Below are 20,112 nucleotides of genomic sequence, written 5' to 3'. Positions count from 1 at the left end.
CTTAATCACCTGTTGCACTTGTAAACCAACCTTCTGTGACTCATGCACTAGCACACCCAAGTCTCTCTGAACAGCGGCATGCTTTAATATTTTATCGTTTAAATAATAATCCCGTTTGCTGTTATTCCTACCAAAATGGATAACCTCACATTTGTCAACATTGTATTCCATCTGCCAGACCCGAGCCCATTCACTTAACCTATCCAAATCCCTCTGCAGAATTCCAGTATCCTCTGCACTTTTCGCTTTACCACTCATCTTAGTGTCATCTGCAAACTTGGACACATTGCCCTTGGTCCCCAACTCCAAATCATCAATGTAAATTGTGAATCATTAGTAAACGGCATTTTGCCTAACATCCATAACATTCCAGCATTTACAGCACGGTGACAGGCCACTCAGTCCAACTGCTTCATTTTGACGTTATGCGTTTCATGAGCTCCCTCCCACATGTAACTGTATCGGCATGACCCAACAGCCCTTTCTCCCGCATGTATTTTATAACTCAGTAAAACGCATCGCAGCTATGCACCTCAACATTCATCATTAATTCACTTCGACAAAAAGATTTAATAGGTTAATCACAGATGTAAACTACAATTAAAATAAAATAAAAGAACAAAGAACAATACAGCACAGGAACAGGCCCTTCGGCCCTCTAAGCCTGTACCGGTCATGATACCAACCGTGGCCAAAACCCTCAGCCCTTCCTTGTGCCGTATCCCTCTATACCCATCCTATCCATGTGCTTGTGAAGATGCCTTTTGAACGCCGTTAATGTATCTGCTTCCACAGCCTCCCCTGGCAACGCGTTCCAGGCACTCACCACCCTCTGCGTAAAAAACCTGCCTCACACATGTCCTCTAAACTTTGCCCCACGGACCTTAAACCTATGCCCCCTAGTGACTGACCCCTCCACCCTGGGAAAGAGTGCCTGCCCATCCACTCTATCCATGCTTCTCAATCTTGTAGACCTCTACCAGGTCACCCCTCAACCCCTCTAATGAAAACAGTACGAATCTATTCAGCCTGTCCGCATAGCTAAACACCCTCCAGACCAGGCAAACCCCCTCTGCACCGTCTCCAAAGCCTCCATATCCTTCTGGTAGTGTCTTAGAGTCTTGGATCTTGGAGGAAAAACTACAGAAACTAACTATTCATTCTAGGAACACCACCTAAAGAAACCATATAAAATATATTCGGGCAGCCCTCCTGCAGCACTACTCATAGGTAGGTTAGAGCAGAATGAGTGTTCCGTGCGGGTCAAGTACATTGAGCTGAAATGACCACTCATTGCTCAGGTCTTGGGCTGAATTCTGATCTCACAAGTGAAAGGACAAAGTGCCAACACACTCTCTCTGGGGAGATGGGTAACATTTCCAGTATAAAAGTTTAATCCTCAAACTCACCTCTGCTCCAACAGGAAGAACAAGCTCTCGAAACTCAGTTGTTTTACAAGTTATCAGTTTACACCCAGTGATGCCAAAATGGCATCAGTGCAGAGTAACATTGCTGTGATGGACACCGTCAGTCCTATCCTCAAAAGCTTCACTCACCAGCCACATGAAATGTTCTCACATTGTCAACAGCTGGAGAGTTTTATAGCAATTCAAAAACTGTAAATTTAAGTCTCTAAAAAAAGTGGAGACTGATCTCCATCCCCACTCTGTGAACAATGATAGACCACGTGAGTTACGCAATGGAACAAATGGAAATCTGAGTAACACCTTTATAACCATACACCACACGCAGGTGACTTCCCTCCTCTCTCAAGTACTTCCCATTTGGAAATGTCATCAGTTTATATTTTCTTCAGCTTAGTCCAAAGGTCATGTACCTCCACCTTTCCTGATAGAAAATTATTCCACTCCCCAAAAACCGTCAATAAGAGCACAAAATTGTACCAAAATTACAATGAATGCACAGGGTGGAAGTAAACACGGTGCAGTACCAACTCTATAATGAATCGCCGATTTCCCAAAATGCTGAATATTAATACAGGGAATTCAAACGTCAACCTGGGTCATAGCTCAGGAACCCAGAATTCAATTACAGTTAGTAACATTCACAACCTCGTACCTGAGACAGGATGTTGGTACATTGCTGGAGCAAAGATACGGGAGGATTTCCAAGGCTGGTTGCCAGCTGTACCCTGAGCAACTGTTCCTTCTGGATGGAGTTATCTTGCAGGGCATGTGCCAGCGCCACAGCAGCACACCAGTTAGAGAGTGAATCTGTCGAGAAGAGGCCCCCACAGAGCAGCTGGCCAGCTGAGATGGAATTGGCTAAACAAAGAAAGCAAAATGCCTCGTCAAGTTTGAATAACGGATAAATCATCATGAACTGGGGTGAGACCTGAATAAAAATGGAACTATGCTATTCTTGAAGGGCAACATATTTTTGGCCAAAAATGTTGGTTATGACAATACATCTGAGAAAGTACAATTCCACAGAGACCGAAGATTTATTAGTGGAAATTCTGTTATATACACAAGATGCATACTTTCAACTGTATCTTAATAAAAATAACCTTGCTGACAGTGTTGATGCTGTGTAGAGTTGTGGAGTTTGAGTAAAAGGCTCAAATTGAGCAGTTTGTAATGGCTTTGCCTGTGCTGTAATTCTAAGAATCAATTTGAAGGATAGGTCATGTCTCACAAACCTTATTGAGTTTTTTGAGAAGGTCACCAAACAGGTGGATCAGGGTAAAGCTGTTGATGTGGTGTATATGGATTTCAGTGAGGCGTTTGATAAGGTTCCCCACGGTAGGCTATTGCAGAAAATAAGGAAGTATGGAATTGAAGGTGATTTAGCGGTTTGGATCAGTAATTGGCTAGCTGAAAGAAGACAGAGGGTGGTGGTTGATGGCAAATGTTCATCCTGGAGTTCAGTTACTAGTGGTGTACCGCAAGGATCTGTTTTGGGGCCACTACTGTTTGTCATTTTTATAAATAACCTGGAAGAGGGTGTAGAAGGATGGGTTAGTAAATTTGCAGACGACACGAAGGTCGGTGGAGTTGTGGATAGTACTGAAGGATGTTATAGGATGCAGAGGGGCATAGATAAGCTGCAGAGCTGGGCTGAGAGGTGGCAGATGGAGTTTAATGCGGAAAAGTGTGAGGTGGTTCACTTTGGAAGGAGTAACAGGAATGCAGAGTACTGGGCTAATGGCAAGATTCTTGGTAGTGTAGATGAACAGAGAGATCTCGGCATCCAGGTACATAAATCCCTGAAAGTTGCCACCCAGGTTAATAGGGCTGTTAAGAAGGCATATGGTGTGCTAGCCTTTATAAGCAGGGGGATTGAGTTTCGGAACCACAAGGTCATGCTGCAGCTGTACATAACTGGTGCGGCCGCACCTGGAGTACTGCGTGCAGTTCTGGTCACCACATTATAGGAAGGATGTGGAAGCTTTGGAAAGGGTTCAGAGGAGATTTACTAGGATGTTGCCTGGTATGGAGGGAAGGTCTTACGAGGAAAGGCTCAGGGAATTGAGGTTGTTTTCGTTAGAGAGGAGAAGGCTGAGAGGTGACTTAATAGAGACATATAAGATAGTCAGAGGGTTAGATAGGGTGGACAGTGAGAGTCTTTTTCCTCGGATGGTGATGACCAACACGAGGGGACATAGCTTTAAATTGAGGGGTGAGAGATATAGGACAGATGTCAGAGGCAGTTTCTTTACTCAGAGAGTAGTAGGGGTGTGGAACGCCCTGCCTGCAACAGTAGTAGACTCGCCAACTTTAAGGGCATTTAAGTGGTCACTGGATAGACATATGGATGAAAATGGAATAGTGTAGGTCAGATAGGCTTCAGATGGTTTCACAGGTCGGCGCAACATCGAGGGCCGAAGGGCCCGTATTGCGCTGTAGTGTTCTATGTTCTATGTTCTAATTTCACAGGAAAGTGTTATTTGGCCACTGAGCCCTGTTCACTGGTCTTATCCCGTCAGCGTTTATTTTTCTTAAAATATTCATCCAGTTCCCCTTTAAATCAGTTTCTGTAACTGTTGCTGGTAGAGCATCTCAATCCAAGCAATCCTCCATGTAATAGAACTTCTATTGAACTTTTCTCTTTCAATGTTAATCTCAAACTTAACAACTTACTACCAGAAGGATGTGGAGGCTTTGGAGAGGGTACAGAAGATGTTTTACCAGGATGTTGTCTGGTATGGACGGCATTAACTATGAGGCGAGGTTGGATAAAGCCGCTTTGTTCTCACTGGAACGACAGAGGTTGAGGGGCGACCTGACAGAAGTCTACAAAATTATGAGGGGAATGGACAGAGTGGATAGTCAGAAGCTTTTTCCCAGGATGGAAGAGTCAATTACTAGGAGACATGGGTTTAAGGTGCGAAGGGCAAGGTTTAGAGGAGATGTGCATGGGAAGCTTTTTTTACACAGAGGGTATTGGGTGCCTGGAACTCACTGCCGGAGGTGGTGGTGGAAACAGGTACGTTAGTGACGTTTAAGGGGCGTCTTGACAAATACGTGAATAGGATGAGAATAGAGGGATACAGATCCCAGAAGTGTAGACGGTATTAGGTTAGACATGCAGCATGGTCAGCGCAAGCTTAAAGGGCCGAGGAGCTTGTTCCTGTGCTGTACTTTTCTTTGTTCTTTATCCTCCATCTCCCAACTAGTGGAAATAATTGTTTGCCCATTTACCGTTGCAAAGTCCCACGTAATTCTGAAAACTTCTAAAGGACGTCCTGTGAACTTTGGTGTTCTAATGGAAGAAGCCCAGTTTTTCTGGTCTCCGCATAACTGAATGCTCTCATCCCGGTCACCATCAAGATGAATCTCTTCTCAAACCTTCCTATGGCCCCGACATCCTCCCTAAAGGAATGCACCCAAAATTGGAAACAAATGATCCAACATAATTGCTTAGCATCCTCTCCTTTTTTATTTTATGCACCTTTCAGACTCCATATCTTTTTTTTTCTTCCAAGAAAAGGAAAGTTTTGGTAACTTATCCTTTCATTTCAAGGATCTGAATATCACAGCCGACACAGAAGTTTCTCAGCTACTGACATATCCTGGAAACTGACCGAGCAGGAAAACTTACCATCAATAGTTGCTGGAAGAAGTGTGGCAACAATCTCTCCTTGTCCTTTCTGATTTTTGTACAAGAAGCATTGGAAACAGTACAACACGGCACAACGCAGGACAAATGGCTGCCTTTCATTTACCATGGACATCAGAAGCACTACAATTGCAGGTCTGTGTTGGGAAAGGATTTATTTTATAAACTTCAAAAAAGGAGATTTCAAGAACACAACTTTCAAAACACCAAGTATAGGCTGACATTGGACAGAGAATTTAACAATGCAACAAGTCAATACAGCATCAAGCTCAGAAAGCAGCTCTTTTTGAAAATTTAAAGTACCCAATTCTTTTTCCCCGGCCAATTAAGGGGCAATTTAGCGTGGCCAATCCACCTACCCTGCACATCTTTTTGGGTTGTGGGGGTGAGGCCCACACAGACACGGGGAGATAGTGCAAACTCCACACAGACAGTGACCCGGGGCCAGGACTGAATCCGGGTTGTCAGCACCGGGAGGCAGCAGTGCTAACCACTGCACCACCGTACCTCCCTTCAAAAAGCATCTCTAAAGCATGGGCAGCATGGTAGCAGTGGTTAGCACTGTTGTTTCACAGCACGAGCCAACTGGGTTCGATTCCCAGCTTGGGTCACTGTCTGTGTGGAGTCTGCACGTTCCCCCCGTGTCTGCGTGGGTTTCGTCCGGGTGCTCCGGTTTCCTCCCACAAGTCCCGAAAGACGTGCTGTTAGGTGAATTGGACATTCTGAATTCTCCCTCAGTGATGCCGAACAGGCGCCGGAATGTGGCGACTCGGGGCATTTCACAGTAACTTCATTGCAGTGTTAATATAAGCCTACTTGTGATAATAAAGATTATTAATTGCTAACTGCCCCTTTGAGATCTCATTGCTGCTTTTCTTCCTTTAGTGAGGTGAAAACAGTTTAAGATACACTCTCAATGTTCAGGGGAGGTCCAGAACTCTTTTGTCTACAACATGCACAATGCAGCAATGAATGCAAAACATTATATTGCTGAAAAGAGAGACGTTGTAGAAGTTTTTCATCTTGCACGCATCAGGACAATATTCAAATTCTGTACTACCAAGTGACTGTTAAGGTCGTTATGGATTTCATCACACTGTCACTTGTAGTGCTGATAGCTAGCATTATTCAACATGTCCAAACTTCAGAGCATCATGTGCATTATTTAACAGAAGACCTTGATATTATTATTGACGTAAAAAGTAATCCAATCTGAATTAATTTAATTAATGTCCTGTACAGCTTGAAGTTGGCACTAATATTTCACCAAATCAATATAATGCACACATTGCCTGGGTTGACTAACGTCAGTACAAATACAGGAGGATACTACAGACTGACTTGTACCTTCTAATCACAATGCATAAAAATAAGTTGCACTGCATTCAGTGGCAATTAAAAAAAATTATGGGATAGAACGTTCAATTTGAAGTGGACAAAATGATGCAACATGAACTCTAAAATGTAAACACTTTCACAGGCTCAGGCTGGTTTAGCTCACTGGGCTAAATCGCTGGCTTTTAAAGAGACCAAGCAGGCCAGCAGCACGGTTCGATTCCCGTACCAGCCTCCCCGAACAGACGCCGGAATGTGGCAACTAGGGGCTTCTCACAGTAACTTCATTGAAGCCTACTCGTGACAATAAGTGATTTTTTATTTTTGTTTTTACAATCTATTTGTGAGATTCAATTGACAAAAATTAAAATGCATAATTTCATTATTTGGGGTCAAGATTGACAACACAGTAGCTTTGGACACTTCAGCAAACCAGCATTTATTAAAAACCTTTTGAGGGTTTAAAAAAAAAATCTGCTTACCTTGGTGGATTGGAAGGTGCATTCACAGAAGCAAAATAATCCTGGTTTACCTGGGAGCCCCTGATGACTTCGGATACTGTGTTAATGGTCTATAGAAATACAAAAGACAAATTAAAAATCGAATATCACGGGTACTTAAATATACTCTACGCTACAACAACCAGGTTGTTAAACATACATTGCAAATGTATTTTGAAATCCAGGTGATAGATGATGGTGATAAGCAAAAGAACACTTATTGTTCTAAGCCCATATCCCCAACATGAGGTACACCCAGGTCAAGTATGACACTAGATGCCAAGAAGGTCCACCTACAGATGCCTTTTAACGGCGTACAAAAGGCATCTTCACAAATACATGGATAGGATGGGTATAGAGGGTTACGGCACAAGGAAGTGCTGAGGGTTTTGGCCACGGTTGGTATCATGACCGGTCCCGGATTGGAGGGCCGAAGGGCCTGTTCCTGTACTGTATTGTTCTTTGTTCTTTACTCTAACCTTATAAAGCAATCCAGCAATATACAATGCTCCATTCCCACCATCACCCCCAACAATTTTGTGGTCTTGAGAAGGAAGTTAGTCATAATATTAAATCAAGGTTCATGCACTGGAAAGTTGGGTTCCCAAAAGTCATCTCTTGCTGCTAGAGAATCCCTCTTATGGAGGAGCTGGTTCAATGCATCAAGATGATATACTCCTTCTCCTCTTTTGTAAAGTTCTCATCGGCATGGTCTGGATTCAGAAGATCTGCTCCGGTTTTAAATCTGGGCACCTTCCTTTCCATGAAAATCCAACATTTTTTTCCTCCTGAAAACAAGTTGACAACTATTATCCCAGCTGCTTCCATCTCTCTCCTGACTTCAGGTGAAGAGGAACAGGACACTGATTTTCTGTGGCAAGGCTGCCCGGGACTGAAACTTGACTACAAGTACTGGCTATACAATCACGGGGTCTTCCTATGCTTCCCTTGGGAAATTTCAAGGAACGCACTGCACTTTTTAAGTTCCACCTTCCAACAATAGCAATTAGTTCAAAAATATTAACACAATATCTTTAATACTGCAGTTCTACCACTAACGAAAAGCTACGCTTTTAATTTTCAAGTCCACAACATACAAAAAACTGAAATCACATTCAGTAATGTTTTAGTATTATGCTCGTGCAACAAATAATCACTGTCGCTAGTGACCCTTTGTCAAACCGCTCCTACCATGGTAATTTTCAGGAATGTTGCTTGACTAAAATTTTAAATTTAACTTCTAGGATTTATGTAATCTGATAGAGGTGACCCAAGATGGGAGAGGCCGAGGTGCCGCTGAGCAGCTAAATGCCTGTGCTGCGAATGATATGCAACCTACCTCAGTGAGAATGTCAGCAGGAACTCCAGTTGCCATCAGGATTATGCACAACTGCTGTAACAAGCCACACTGGAATGCTGACTTCTGGCAATTACTCGTGGCACCAGGAGGATTCACAGGAGACACCAACACTCTCACTAACTGAGGTTAAAAAAAAAATCACAGGAAATTTCAATCAATCAACTCCACAGATAGAATCCAGGAATAGAACAGTTCAGGAATTCTCGTCAACAGAATTTACTCTTTAAGTCAGCCACATTTGCAACTCTCAGGAAATATACTTTGAAGCTTTAGTTGCAGGCAGTATCCCAAAATATAAAATTAATTAACTCTCCCAAGCAAGCTTTCAAAGTCTGAATGACATCTCTTTAGAAGCATAAAATTCAAAATCGTCTGTTCCTTAAATGTATTAGCAAATACATCAGTTAAAAGATAGAGACACTGTTAAGGTTATTTAAGAACTGCATTCTGGAGTTACTGATGTGGATTTGGGCAATTAGCGATTCGATGTGAGGAGGCAAGCAGATGAGCAATTTCAGAAAGCGAAATAAATTGTGACACATCAGAGAGATGCCCGGCGGAGCAGAACACTAACCACCTCACGGTTAGAAACATCAACAAGCAACTGGGGATATTGATGGAATTGGACCTGGGCACATCGATATAGAAACATAATCAATCACTTTGCTGAGAGTCTGGAGTTAGATGCAGGCCAGACCAGGTAAATACAGCAAATTTCTTTCCCTAAAGTGAAGCGGATGGGTCTTTACAACAATTGATGATGATTTTATGGCACCGTTATTAAGACTGGCTTTCAATTCCAGATTTATTAATTGAATTTAAATTCCACCAACTGCTCTGGTTGGATTTGAAACCATGTTCCGAGAACCTGAGCCTCTGGATCACTACTAGCCAAGTGACATTACCACATCATCGTCATCTCCCACATACGTCATGACAAAAGTAACGAGCAAAATAACACCTTCTATTTTCAGCACATAGCCTCAACACAAGGTATTCCCGGGTCAGGTTCAACATAATTGGATGCCAAGAATCTCCACCCACTCTAATGCTGTAATGCAATTCAGCCCCAATCTCAAGAGGAGAAACTTTACACATCAGCATTATACTCCCACCACCACCCCATATCAGCTGTGGTCTCGAGAAGCTTGCCACAATACTAAATCAGTGCAGTTTTCTACGTGGGCTCTTGTCACTGGAGTGTAGGTAGCAGAGTGACAGAGACATGGTCTGTTGGGTGTATGGGAAAGGTGCCCCATCATCATAGGTGATTTTGGTTAGAGGGTAGCGTGGATGACAGCCATGACTTGGTTTGTGGCACTCTAAACATCTGAGTCGGAAGGTTGAGTTTAATTTTCACTTCAGGACTGGAGCAGAAAATTCAAGGCGGACACGGCAATGAAGTACTGAGGGAGTGCTGCACTTTCAGAAGTGCCACCTTTCAGGTGAGATGTTTCTCACTCTGAAGCAGCTCTCCCTTTTCCAGCTGTTTAATTCTCTGGCTCCGCCTCCACTACTAAAAACACGACTTGGACAGGCCAGGAGTGTGGGCAAAGAAGTGTCAGATGGAATACAACGTGGAAAAGTATGAGGTTATGCACTTTGTTAGAAAGAATAGAGGCACAAACTATTTTCTACATGGGAAAGGTCTTCAGAAATCTGAAGCACAAAGGGACTTAAGAGTCCGAGATCAGGATTCTCTTAGGTTAACGTGCAGGTTCGATTGGAAGTGCGGAAGGCAAATGCAATGTTAGCATTCACTCCGACAGGGCTTGAATACAGAGAAGGGATGTACTGCTGAAGCTGTACAAGTCTCTGGGTATACCCCATTTGGAATATTGTGGCCCCGCATCTAAGGAAGGATCTGCTAGCCTTGGAGGGTCCAGAGGAAGTTCACAAGAATCAACCCCAGAATGAAGGGCTTGTTATGCGAGGAGCAGTTGAGGACTCTGGGTCTCTATTCATTGGAGTTTAGAAGGATGAGGGGAGGGGAATCTTATGGAAGCTTACAGAATGCTACGACACCTGGATAGAGTGGACGTGGAGAGGATGTTTCCACTTGTAGGAAAAACTAGAACCCGAGGGCACAGCCTCAGGCTGAAGGGTCGATCAGAGATGAGAAGGAATTTTTTCAGCCAGAGGGTGGTGAATCTGTGGAACTCTTTGCCGCAGAAGGCGGTGGAGGTCAATTCACTGAGCGTCTTTAAGAAAGAGGGATAGGTTCTTGATTAATAAGGGGATCAGGGATTATGGGGATAAGACAGGAGAATGGGAATGTCAAACATATCAGCCATGATCAAATGGCAGAGCAGACTCGATGGAGCAAATGGCCTAATTCTGCTCCCATATCTTATGGTCTAATTCACTTGCTACTTAAATCAGACCAAATACTTGGGAAGTTTCGGTGCTGTAATGTAGCAAGTGGTTGATGCAGAAATCATAAAAATAAGACAAATTAAACAAGCATGCTGTAGAGAGACTTTCAGCAATGAATATCGTCACACGAGTGTCCATTTTAAGAAAGGTTTTGTTTGGCCACATGGCTTGTAGCACAGCTTCAGTGATGTCATTTGTGGGTGGAGCTGGGCTGTGGCTGTCAGGTGAGAGGGGATTTAAATGAAAAAATGAAAATCACTTATCGTCACGAGTAGGCTTCAATGAAGTTACTGTGAAAAGCCCCTAATCGCCATATTCCGGCACCTGTCCGGGGAGGCTGGTACAGGAATTGAACAGTGCTGCTGGCCTGCTTTAAAAGCCAGCGATTTAGCCCAGTTAGCTAAACCAGGTTTCATTTTTGGTTTGTTCGTTTGGACCAGAAGAAGCAGTGTTAAGTTGCTGGAAGTTTCCCTGTTTTCTCCATATAATTTTAAAGCTGTTCCAGTGAACTGAAAGCACATTGGTAATCTTAAAGCTAGAGTTGTTTTCCGGAAGGAGTTTGGAATCTGCTGGTTGGAAACTGGACCAGAACCTCAGGAAAAGGACCGGTCCCACTCAAGTGAGATTACAGAGAGCTGGGCCACGCCCTTGAAAGGTGTTTTGTTTTTATTGGATTGGAACAGCTAAGGGGGATTCAATAAGAGTTATATACATAGATTACTGTAGCTGCCGTGCGTTTTCTCATATTTGTAATTGATAACAAATTCTTGCTAACTTTTATATATGTTAGCTACATTCTTATAATAAACTTTGTTTTGATAAAAGCACCTAGGGAGTCTGATGAATCACACCCGAAGTGAAGGCTCATGTGCTCATCCTAGACAAGTTCAACATAACAGTTATTGGTCAGGTGAGCTTCAAAATAAACGTTGGAGTTTCTGAGCCCTGGCCCCCTGGCCCATAACAACATCCAAACTACTCATTAGAATGATGTGCACAGTAAAATGGACCAGCACAGGACTAAAGCTTGATTCTCACATTCTGCAGGATGACCAGTGCCAGGAGAGTATTTGTATGTTTTATGCATCAATCAGATTTTAAAAATCAGATATTAAAAAAATATTTTCTAAAGCAGCACATCTCACTAAAAAGTTCTACATTTTAGTCATTTTCCATAAAAGATTGCCTAAGTTCGCAATTTTATGAAAAGGAACTCATGAACATTGCACCAATTTACAAAGTTTAATGGCAGATATATTTGGAAATATCCACGGAAAACTTCAGTTCAGAGAAATTTAAACATCAATGGTTAAAATAAAATCAATGTGGAATTGCAATGACATGAATTCATCTTTTGTGGCTTTGTTTTCTTTAAACAAATCACGGCAACCTACCAAAATTATGTTAATATCTGATGACCTTCAGGTAGATTTCAGGACATGAAAAGTAATTGATGGAATGGGTCGCACAGCTCATATGAACTGAGCTATCACTCTGTAATTACATCAAATAATGAAACCATAGTTTCCGTGGACAAGATAGTGACAGTGTTCGGTTATCAATCAGGACAATTCAGTCTCTAGCAAAGTAATGGATACTAGAATTAGTAGTCAAAGATGCCCAGGCCACTAGAAAGTGGCATGGCTGAATAAATCAATGCAATAGCAAGAGAAGTAGCACTGTTAGACATACTGCCTGTCAATACAGAGGTTAAGCCCAGGCCCCATCTGCCTTTGCAGCTGGCTCGAAAGGATCTTGCGCCATTTCCCAAAGAGCCAGAAGTTTTGGCCAATGTCTTGGCCAACATTCACCTTTCAATGATGAAAACAGAGTAACTAAGTGTTTGCATCATCGCTGTTTAATGATCGTCGACATCGGCCAGATCATCGCCAGATCATCGACATGGACACCACCATTACACGTGGAAACACCACCCACCAGGTACGCGGCGCATACTCGTGCGACTCGACCAATGTAGTCTACCTCATACGCTGCAGGAAAGGATGTCCCGAAGCGTGGTACATTGGCGAGACCATGCAGACACTGCGACAACGAATAAACGGGCATCGTGCGACTATCAACAGGCAGGACTGTTCCCTTCCAGTTGGGGAACACTTCAGCAGTCAAGGACATTCAGCCTCTGATCTCCGGGTCAGCATTCTACAAGGAGGCCTTCAGGAGACGCGACAACGCAAAATTGCTGAGCAAAAACTTATAGCTAAGTTCCGCACGCATGAATGCGGACTCAACCGGGATCTGGGATTCATGTCGCATTACATTCGGCCCCCACCAACAAGCCTGGACTTGCAGAGGCCTACCGACTGAACTGGCTTGGGACAATTCACACCTCTTTAACCTGGAGTTACCTCTCTCTCTGCATCTTTGATGATTTGATTGCCTGCAGGTGCTCGCATTCCGGGGCATCTCTGACTGTGTCTATATAAACATTTCTGGAACAAGCCTTTCCATTCACCTGAAGAAGGAGCCGTGCTCCGAAAGCTCGTGTTTGAAACAAACCTGTTGGACTTTAACCTGGTGTTGTAAGACTTCTTACTGTGCTCACCCCAGTCCAACGCCGGCATCTCCACATCATGGCTGTTTAATGAGACCTTGCTGGAGGTAAATTAACTGGTCTACATACCAACAATAACTAAATGGCTCGGCAGTCCTTTGCTGCAACAAGAGGATCTGATGCAGTATTGTATAACTTTCATTTGCTTACCTGCAGCATCAGGTGAAGATTTGTCACTTTCTGTGCAGACCAACCAGAATTGTCTTCAGCAACCTCAAACCAAGGTTTCATGCGTTGAATGTATGAACCTTCCTTGAAAAAATTCTGATTTGAACTATTGTTCTTCATCAAGTTGAGCAGCAGCAAAAGACAATCTTCAACCACAATGCCTAAAACACAAAGCAGTTTGACATTTATTAAGAAATGGCAATTTATTAAGTCATAAAGTGCCCTAAATTTCACAAAACTCAAAAATTATAGGACTGACATTTCTTTTGTCAAAAAACCCATGTGGGTTCTTTGGTAAATTAAGGGGCAGAAGTTTACCAAACGATTATTCAGCATTGATGACTAAAATTAATTGCACGACTGTGCAGATGTGTATTTTTGACAAGGAGAAAAGTCCAGGTCCTGACTGGGCAGCACGGTAGCATAGTGGTTACCACTGTTGTTTCACAGCACCAGGGTTCCAGGTGTGATTCCCGGCTAGGGTCACTGTCTGTGTGGAGTCAGCACGTTCGCCCCGTGTCTGCATGGGTTTCCTCTGGGTGCTCCGATTTCCTCTCAAGTCCCGAAGGACGTGCTTGTTAGGTGAATTGGACATTCTGAATTCTCCCTCTGTGTACCCGAACAGGCACCGGAATGTGGCAACTCGGGGCTTTTCACAGTAACTTCATTGCAGTGTTAATGTAAGCCTACATGTTACAATAAAGATTACTATTTTAAAAGAGGCTTGGAAGGTCTCAATCTATCTGCAGATTATCTGAATTAGCAGCATAGAGATAGAGATAGAGAAGTACAGCACAGAACAGGCCCTTCAGCCGACGATGTTGTGCCGAACTTTTGTCCTAGGTTAATCATAGAATTTTGGACACTAAGGACAATTTTTCATGGCCAATCCAGCCAACCTGCACATCTTTGGACTGTGGGAGGAAACCAGAGTACCCGGAGGAAACCCACGCACACACGGGGAGGATGTGCAGACTCCGCACAGACAGTGACCCAAGTCGGGGATCGAACCTGGGACCCTGGAGCTGTGAAGCAATTGTGCTATCCACAATGCTACCGTGCTGCCCTTAAGAAGTTAATCTACACTCCATTATTCTACCCTAATCCATGTACCTATCCAATAGCCGCTTAAAGGTCCCTAACGTTTCCGACTCAACTACTTCCACAGGCAGTGCATTCCATGCCCCCACTACTCTCTGGGTAAAGAACCTACCTCTGACATCCCCTCTATATCTTCCACCATTTACCTTAAATTTATGTCCCCTTGTAATGGTGTGTTCCACCCGGGGAAAAAGTCTCTGACTGTCTACTCTATCTATTCCCCTGATCATCTTATAAACCTCTATGAAGTCGCCCCTCATCCTTCTCCGTTCTAATGAGAAAAGGCCTAGCACCCTCAACCTTTCCTCGTATGACCTACTCCATTCCAGGCAACATCCTGGTAAATCTCCTTTGCACCTTTTCCAAAGCTTCCACATCCTTCCTAAAATGAGGCGACCAGAACTGCACACAGTACTCCAAATGTGGCCTGACCAAGGTTTTGTACAGCTGCATCATCACCTCACGGCTCTTAAATTCAATCCCTCTGCTAATGAACGCTAGCACACCATAGGCCTTCTTCACAGCTCTATCCACTTGAGTGGCAACTTTCAAAGATCTATGAACATAGACCCCAAGATCTCTCTGCTCCTCCACATTGCCAAGAACCCTACCGTTAACCCTGTATTCCGCATTCATATTTGTCCTTCCAAAATGGACAACCTCACACTTGTCAGGGTTAAACTCCATCTGCCACGTCTCAGCCCAGCTCTGCATCCTATCGATGTCTCTTTGAAGCCGACAACAGCCCTCCTCACTATCCACAACTCCACCAATCTTCGTATCATCTGCACATTTACTGACCCACCCTTCAACTCCCTCATCCAAGGCGTTAATGAAAATCACAAACAGCAGAGGACCCAGAAATGATCCCTGCGGTATGCCACTGGTAACTGGGATTCAGGCTGAATATTTGCCATCCACCACCACTCTGTCTTCTATCGGTTAGCCAGTTTGTTATCCAACTGGCCAAATTTCCCACTATCCCATGCCTCCTTACTTTCTGCACAAGCCTACAATGGGGAACCTTATCAAATGCCTTACTAAAATCCATGTACACTACATCCACTGCTTTACCTTCATCCACATGCTTGGTCACCTCCTCAAAGAAGTCAATAAGACTTGTAAGGCAAGACCTACCCCTCACAAATCCGTGCTGACTATCCCTAATCAAGCACTGTCTTTCCAGATGCTCAGAAATCCTATCCCTCAGTACCCTTTCCATTACTTTGCCTACCACCGAAGTAAGACTAACTGGCCTGTAATTCCCAGGGTTATCCCTATTTCCTTTTTTGAACAGGGGCACGACATTCGCCACTCTCCAATCCTCTGGTACCACCCCTGTTGACAGCGAGGACGAAAAGATCATTGCCAACGGCTCTGCAATTTCATTTCTTGCTTCCCATAGAATCCTTGGATATATCCCGTCAGAACCGGGGGACTTGTCTATCCTCAAGTTTTTCAAAACGCGCAACACATCTTCCTTCCTGACAAGTATCTCCTCGAGCTTATCAGTCTGTTTCACACTGTCCTCTCCAACAATATGGCCCCTCTCGTTTGTAAATACTGAAGAAAAATACTTGTTGAAGACCTCTCCTATCTCTTCAGACTTAATACACAATCTCCCGCTACTGTCCTTGATCGGACCTACCCTCGCTCTAGTCATTCTCATATTTCTCACATATGTGTAAAAGGCCTTGGGGTTTTCCTTGATCCTACCTGCCAAATATTTTTCATGCCCTCTCTTAGCTCTCCTAATCCCTTTCTTCAGTTCCCTCCTGTATCCCTCCAGCGCCCTGTCCGAACCTTGTTTCTTCAGCCTTACATAAGTCTCCTTCTTCCTCTTAACAAGACATTCAACCTCTCTTGTCAACCATGGTTCCCTCACTCGACCATCTCTTCCCTGCCTGACAGGAACATACATATCAAAGACACGCAGTAGCAGTACCTGTTCCTTGAACAAGTTCCACATTTCACTTGTGTCCTTCTTGACAGCCTATGTTCCCAACTTCTGCACTTCAATTCTTGTCTGACAGCATTGTATTTACCCTTCCCCCAATTGTAAACCTTGCCCTGTTGCACGCACCTATCCCTCTCCATAACTAAAGTGAAAGTCACAGAATTGTGGTCACTACCTCCAAAATGCTCCCCAACTAACAAATCTATCACCTGCCCTGGTTCATTACCAAATACTAAATCCAATATGGCCTCCCCTCTGGTCGGACAATCTACATAATGTGTTAGAAAAGCTTCCTGGACACACTGCACAAACACTACCCCATCCAAACTATTTGATCTAAAGAATTTCCACTCAATGTTTGGGAAGTTGAAGTCACCCATGACTACTACCCTGTGACTTCTGCACCTTTCCAAAATCTGTTTCCCAATCGGTTCCTCCACATCTCTGCTGCTATTGGGGGGCCTATAGAAAACTCCCAACAAGGTGACTGCTTCTTTCCTATTTCTGACTTCAACCCATATTACCTATATTCAACCCATAGAGGATTTGCCTTTCAAGATAAATGCTGACTGAAGAGTCACACTGGACTCCAATCGTTAACTGTTTCTCTCTCTCTCTCTACAGATGCTGCCAGACCTGCTGGGTTTTTCCAGCACCTAGTTTTTATTTCAACATTGATTAGTCTCGATTAACATTACTTGAAATGCTTGGCAATTGTGTCCCTATAATCTTCTGACCTAACCTTGTCCTTTATGTTGATGAGACATGTCATCGATTCCCTTCGACGGATTTTTGGAAAATTCTATTCAGACCCTCCTCTTTTTCTCGATTTGCACAGATGTAAACGGCCAAATCCCTACGATAAGTGCGAATAGCTTCTTCAGCACCATTTACCGTAAAATAATAGCCAACACCAACAATTGTAGTCCCATTTCAGATGTTTCTGCAATGTCCAAACCCTCTGGAAAATTGTAATTGCGCCCACCATCCTTTCACTCTGCTCTGTGAGCTTGTTAAATTACAACTAATAACCACACAATATGCAGCACTGATTCTATAGGAGTGACGGGGCTAAGTCACATTTGCAGCAACACCAAGATTCTCACAGTCAGAAATATTCCAAATCAACGTGAAAGGAAGAATACATCACAGTCGAAGGACTTTCAGCTTCAAATTACTTTGTTAAAATGAAAGGCAGATTCACTAGCAAACTCCATTGCAACTTCAGCAAGTTAAAGGTAAGATTTTTATAACAATGCAATTGAAAAATAAATATCTGTGGCAGGCTTTAGTTTGCAGGAAACTTGTTAATTCAGTAAATGTTTAGGTTTAGGGTTACCTCCATCACTCATCCCTTCTTCAGTGATAATATCCAGCAGGCGTTCAAAGGCATTTTCAAAAGCTACAATCTTCTGAATGGCCGCATTGGCTTTTGTTAATTGTTGCAGCAACAGCAGACCCTGGGGAGGAAAAAAGAAAATGAAATGAAAATCGCTTATTGTCACGAGTAGGCTTCAATGAAGTTACTGTGAAAAGACCCTCGTCGCCACATTCCGGCGCCTGTCCGGGGAGGCTGGTACAGGAATCGAACCGTGCTGCTGGCCTGCTTGGTCTGCTTTAAAAGCCAGCGATTTAGCTCAGTGAGCTAAACCAGCCCCTAAACCAGTGATGAAGATCTTTTTACTACCTTTCCTTTTTAAAATCTTCATTCTCTCCCACCATCAAACTAGAGATAAAATAGAAATAGCTGCTTTATAGTTTCGCTAAAACCCTAAGCCAGATAAACATGAACTAAATTCAAGACTATAAATAAATGTGGGGTCGCATCATGGTAGAAGATTCAGTGCACTATCCTTTAAAGCTTTGAAAGCACAAACCTCCACTTCACCGGAGAAGAGATGGCTTTGTGAATGAGAAATCACAGGAAAATACTTTGGTTTAAAAAGCAGAAATAAAACCATCCCTAAAAGGGTGATTTTTAAAAAATAGACAAACTATGAGTAGCACACCTAATACTTGTGATTGCATGCTTTTGATATTTCAAAAGCACTGAAAACACAAAGGTATTATTCAGGGCAAACCTACTAAACATATTACAATTAATAAATGACTCAGACTTCTGCGTGGTCAGAAATGTTACAGTTGGCTGAAGGTAGTGAGCCATGCATGTTACAACTCTGTGTTCAATCATGGATGCCTTATAACCAAAGTTGAAAGCAAATTCTCAAATGGAAAAGTAGGAGGAGCTGAATCCACCACTGTTCTGCTCGGTCAGCTCAATGTCCTTGAGGGTGAAAAAGGTGCACAACCAATATCCTACTGAAACAGTTTATATTACAATTTGGAGTGCATCGCCGTGGCACAAAAATTGGCAGTTTAGTCTCACTGAATTAATCTGGTCACAGACACCGAATTTCAGAACCCCAGATACAACTCTGATAATGCAACATAATAAAAAACAAATGCAAATAGCCAGAGAACGTGTCACTACATTGGGGATGAGAAAAATATCAGCCATGATTGAATGGCGGAGCAGACTCAATGGGCCGGGTGGCCTAATTCTCCTCCTGTGTCTCATGGTCTTATGGTCTAACAAATACCATCTCTCCTGAAATGAAATGCTGAGATTTGCTTGCACTGATTCACTCAAACTAGATACAAATCGGGTAGATTATCATTTCATTGGGGGGAAAAGCGAGAGTCATCATTGATCCTCATTACGAACTTCACAGCAACTCAAAGGCTGTGGTGAAAACTGGTGTTCCAGTGGCAGACTGGTGCGATGGGTCTGAACCCACATTGACCAAATATTAAAAACTATTACTAAATATGCAGTCTCATGTTTTCTTTCCAGTTTTGGCTGGTATGTTGAAGGTGGTTCAAGGAGAGGATACTTACATCATTGCGAATTACTTCTCTGGAATCTGCAAGCAAATCCATCATCCTGGACACACCTGTACATTAATGCTCACAGTTAATAATACTTTCTGAAAAAGAATCAGTTATTCAATACCTCATGCAAAATTGTACAGCATCTTCAAAGGCAACATATTGCTACAGACAATCCCCCAGCTGCTCACATTTTGCTCAAAAGTGTATTCACACTGAATATACACTCACTCTCCTCTGCAAGTTCATTTTTTGTTAGTGGATCTTAAAATACACATGACCTAAATTTGTAATTCTGTGTGTTCATCATAATGTTTCACGTTCCTTCATCAATTTTTGGTCTGTGATACAGTTTGTCTTTAAGCTTCTTTCAGGATTCCTTTGATGGCTTTAAAATAGTGTATTTGTGCAGAGCTACGTGTCTTTATATTTAACAACCTGTCCATATGATTTTGAATTGAGTTTCGCGCTCAATAGAATGGCAGTGAGGGGGGGGGGGGAGGAGGAAGGGGGAGGGGGGAGGAGGGGGGAGGGGGGGAGCGATTGCATACAAGGTGCAGGTGGACAGGGAAGCAAAGGAGCAACGTGAGCAGTTGGTGAATGCGATATTGGAGGTGGATGGGAAATATTCAGAGAACCCTACTCCAGAGCTTATGGGAAGCACAAAGTTGTTGCAGACACAGTTTGATTTGGTATCCACAGATAAAGTGGTGCGACAGTTGAGATGGGTGAAGGGGGCGGTTTATGAGTATGGGGAAAAGTCCAGTCGAAT

The 20,112-nt window shown here is 43.2% G+C and overlaps 1 protein-coding gene across 6 annotated transcripts in view; it reads right to left on the bottom strand.

Moving 5' to 3' along the window:
* uso1 (USO1 vesicle transport factor) overlaps nt 1-20,112 on the bottom strand; it is an 83,035-nt gene that overhangs the window by 27,864 nt on the left and 35,059 nt on the right. For all 6 annotated transcript variants that reach the window (XM_038792854.1, XM_038792855.1, XM_038792856.1 and 3 more), the window contains 7 exons: nt 19,350-19,405; nt 17,791-17,911; nt 13,376-13,554; nt 8,257-8,397; nt 6,900-6,988; nt 5,065-5,219; nt 2,080-2,285 (listed from right to left, as the gene is read on the bottom strand). In XM_038792854.1, the coding sequence (XP_038648782.1) occupies nt 2,080-2,285; nt 5,065-5,219; nt 6,900-6,988; nt 8,257-8,397; nt 13,376-13,554; nt 17,791-17,911; nt 19,350-19,405 (947 nt within the window). The remainder of the gene's footprint in view (nt 1-2,079; nt 2,286-5,064; nt 5,220-6,899; nt 6,989-8,256; nt 8,398-13,375; nt 13,555-17,790; nt 17,912-19,349; nt 19,406-20,112) is intronic.

Source organism: Scyliorhinus canicula, chromosome 3, assembly GCF_902713615.1.
Source record: "Scyliorhinus canicula chromosome 3, sScyCan1.1, whole genome shotgun sequence".
Lineage (NCBI taxonomy): Eukaryota > Metazoa > Chordata > Chondrichthyes > Carcharhiniformes > Scyliorhinidae > Scyliorhinus > Scyliorhinus canicula.
Note: the sequence above shows the minus strand (reverse complement) of the source record. Positions and strands in the feature narration are given on the sequence as shown.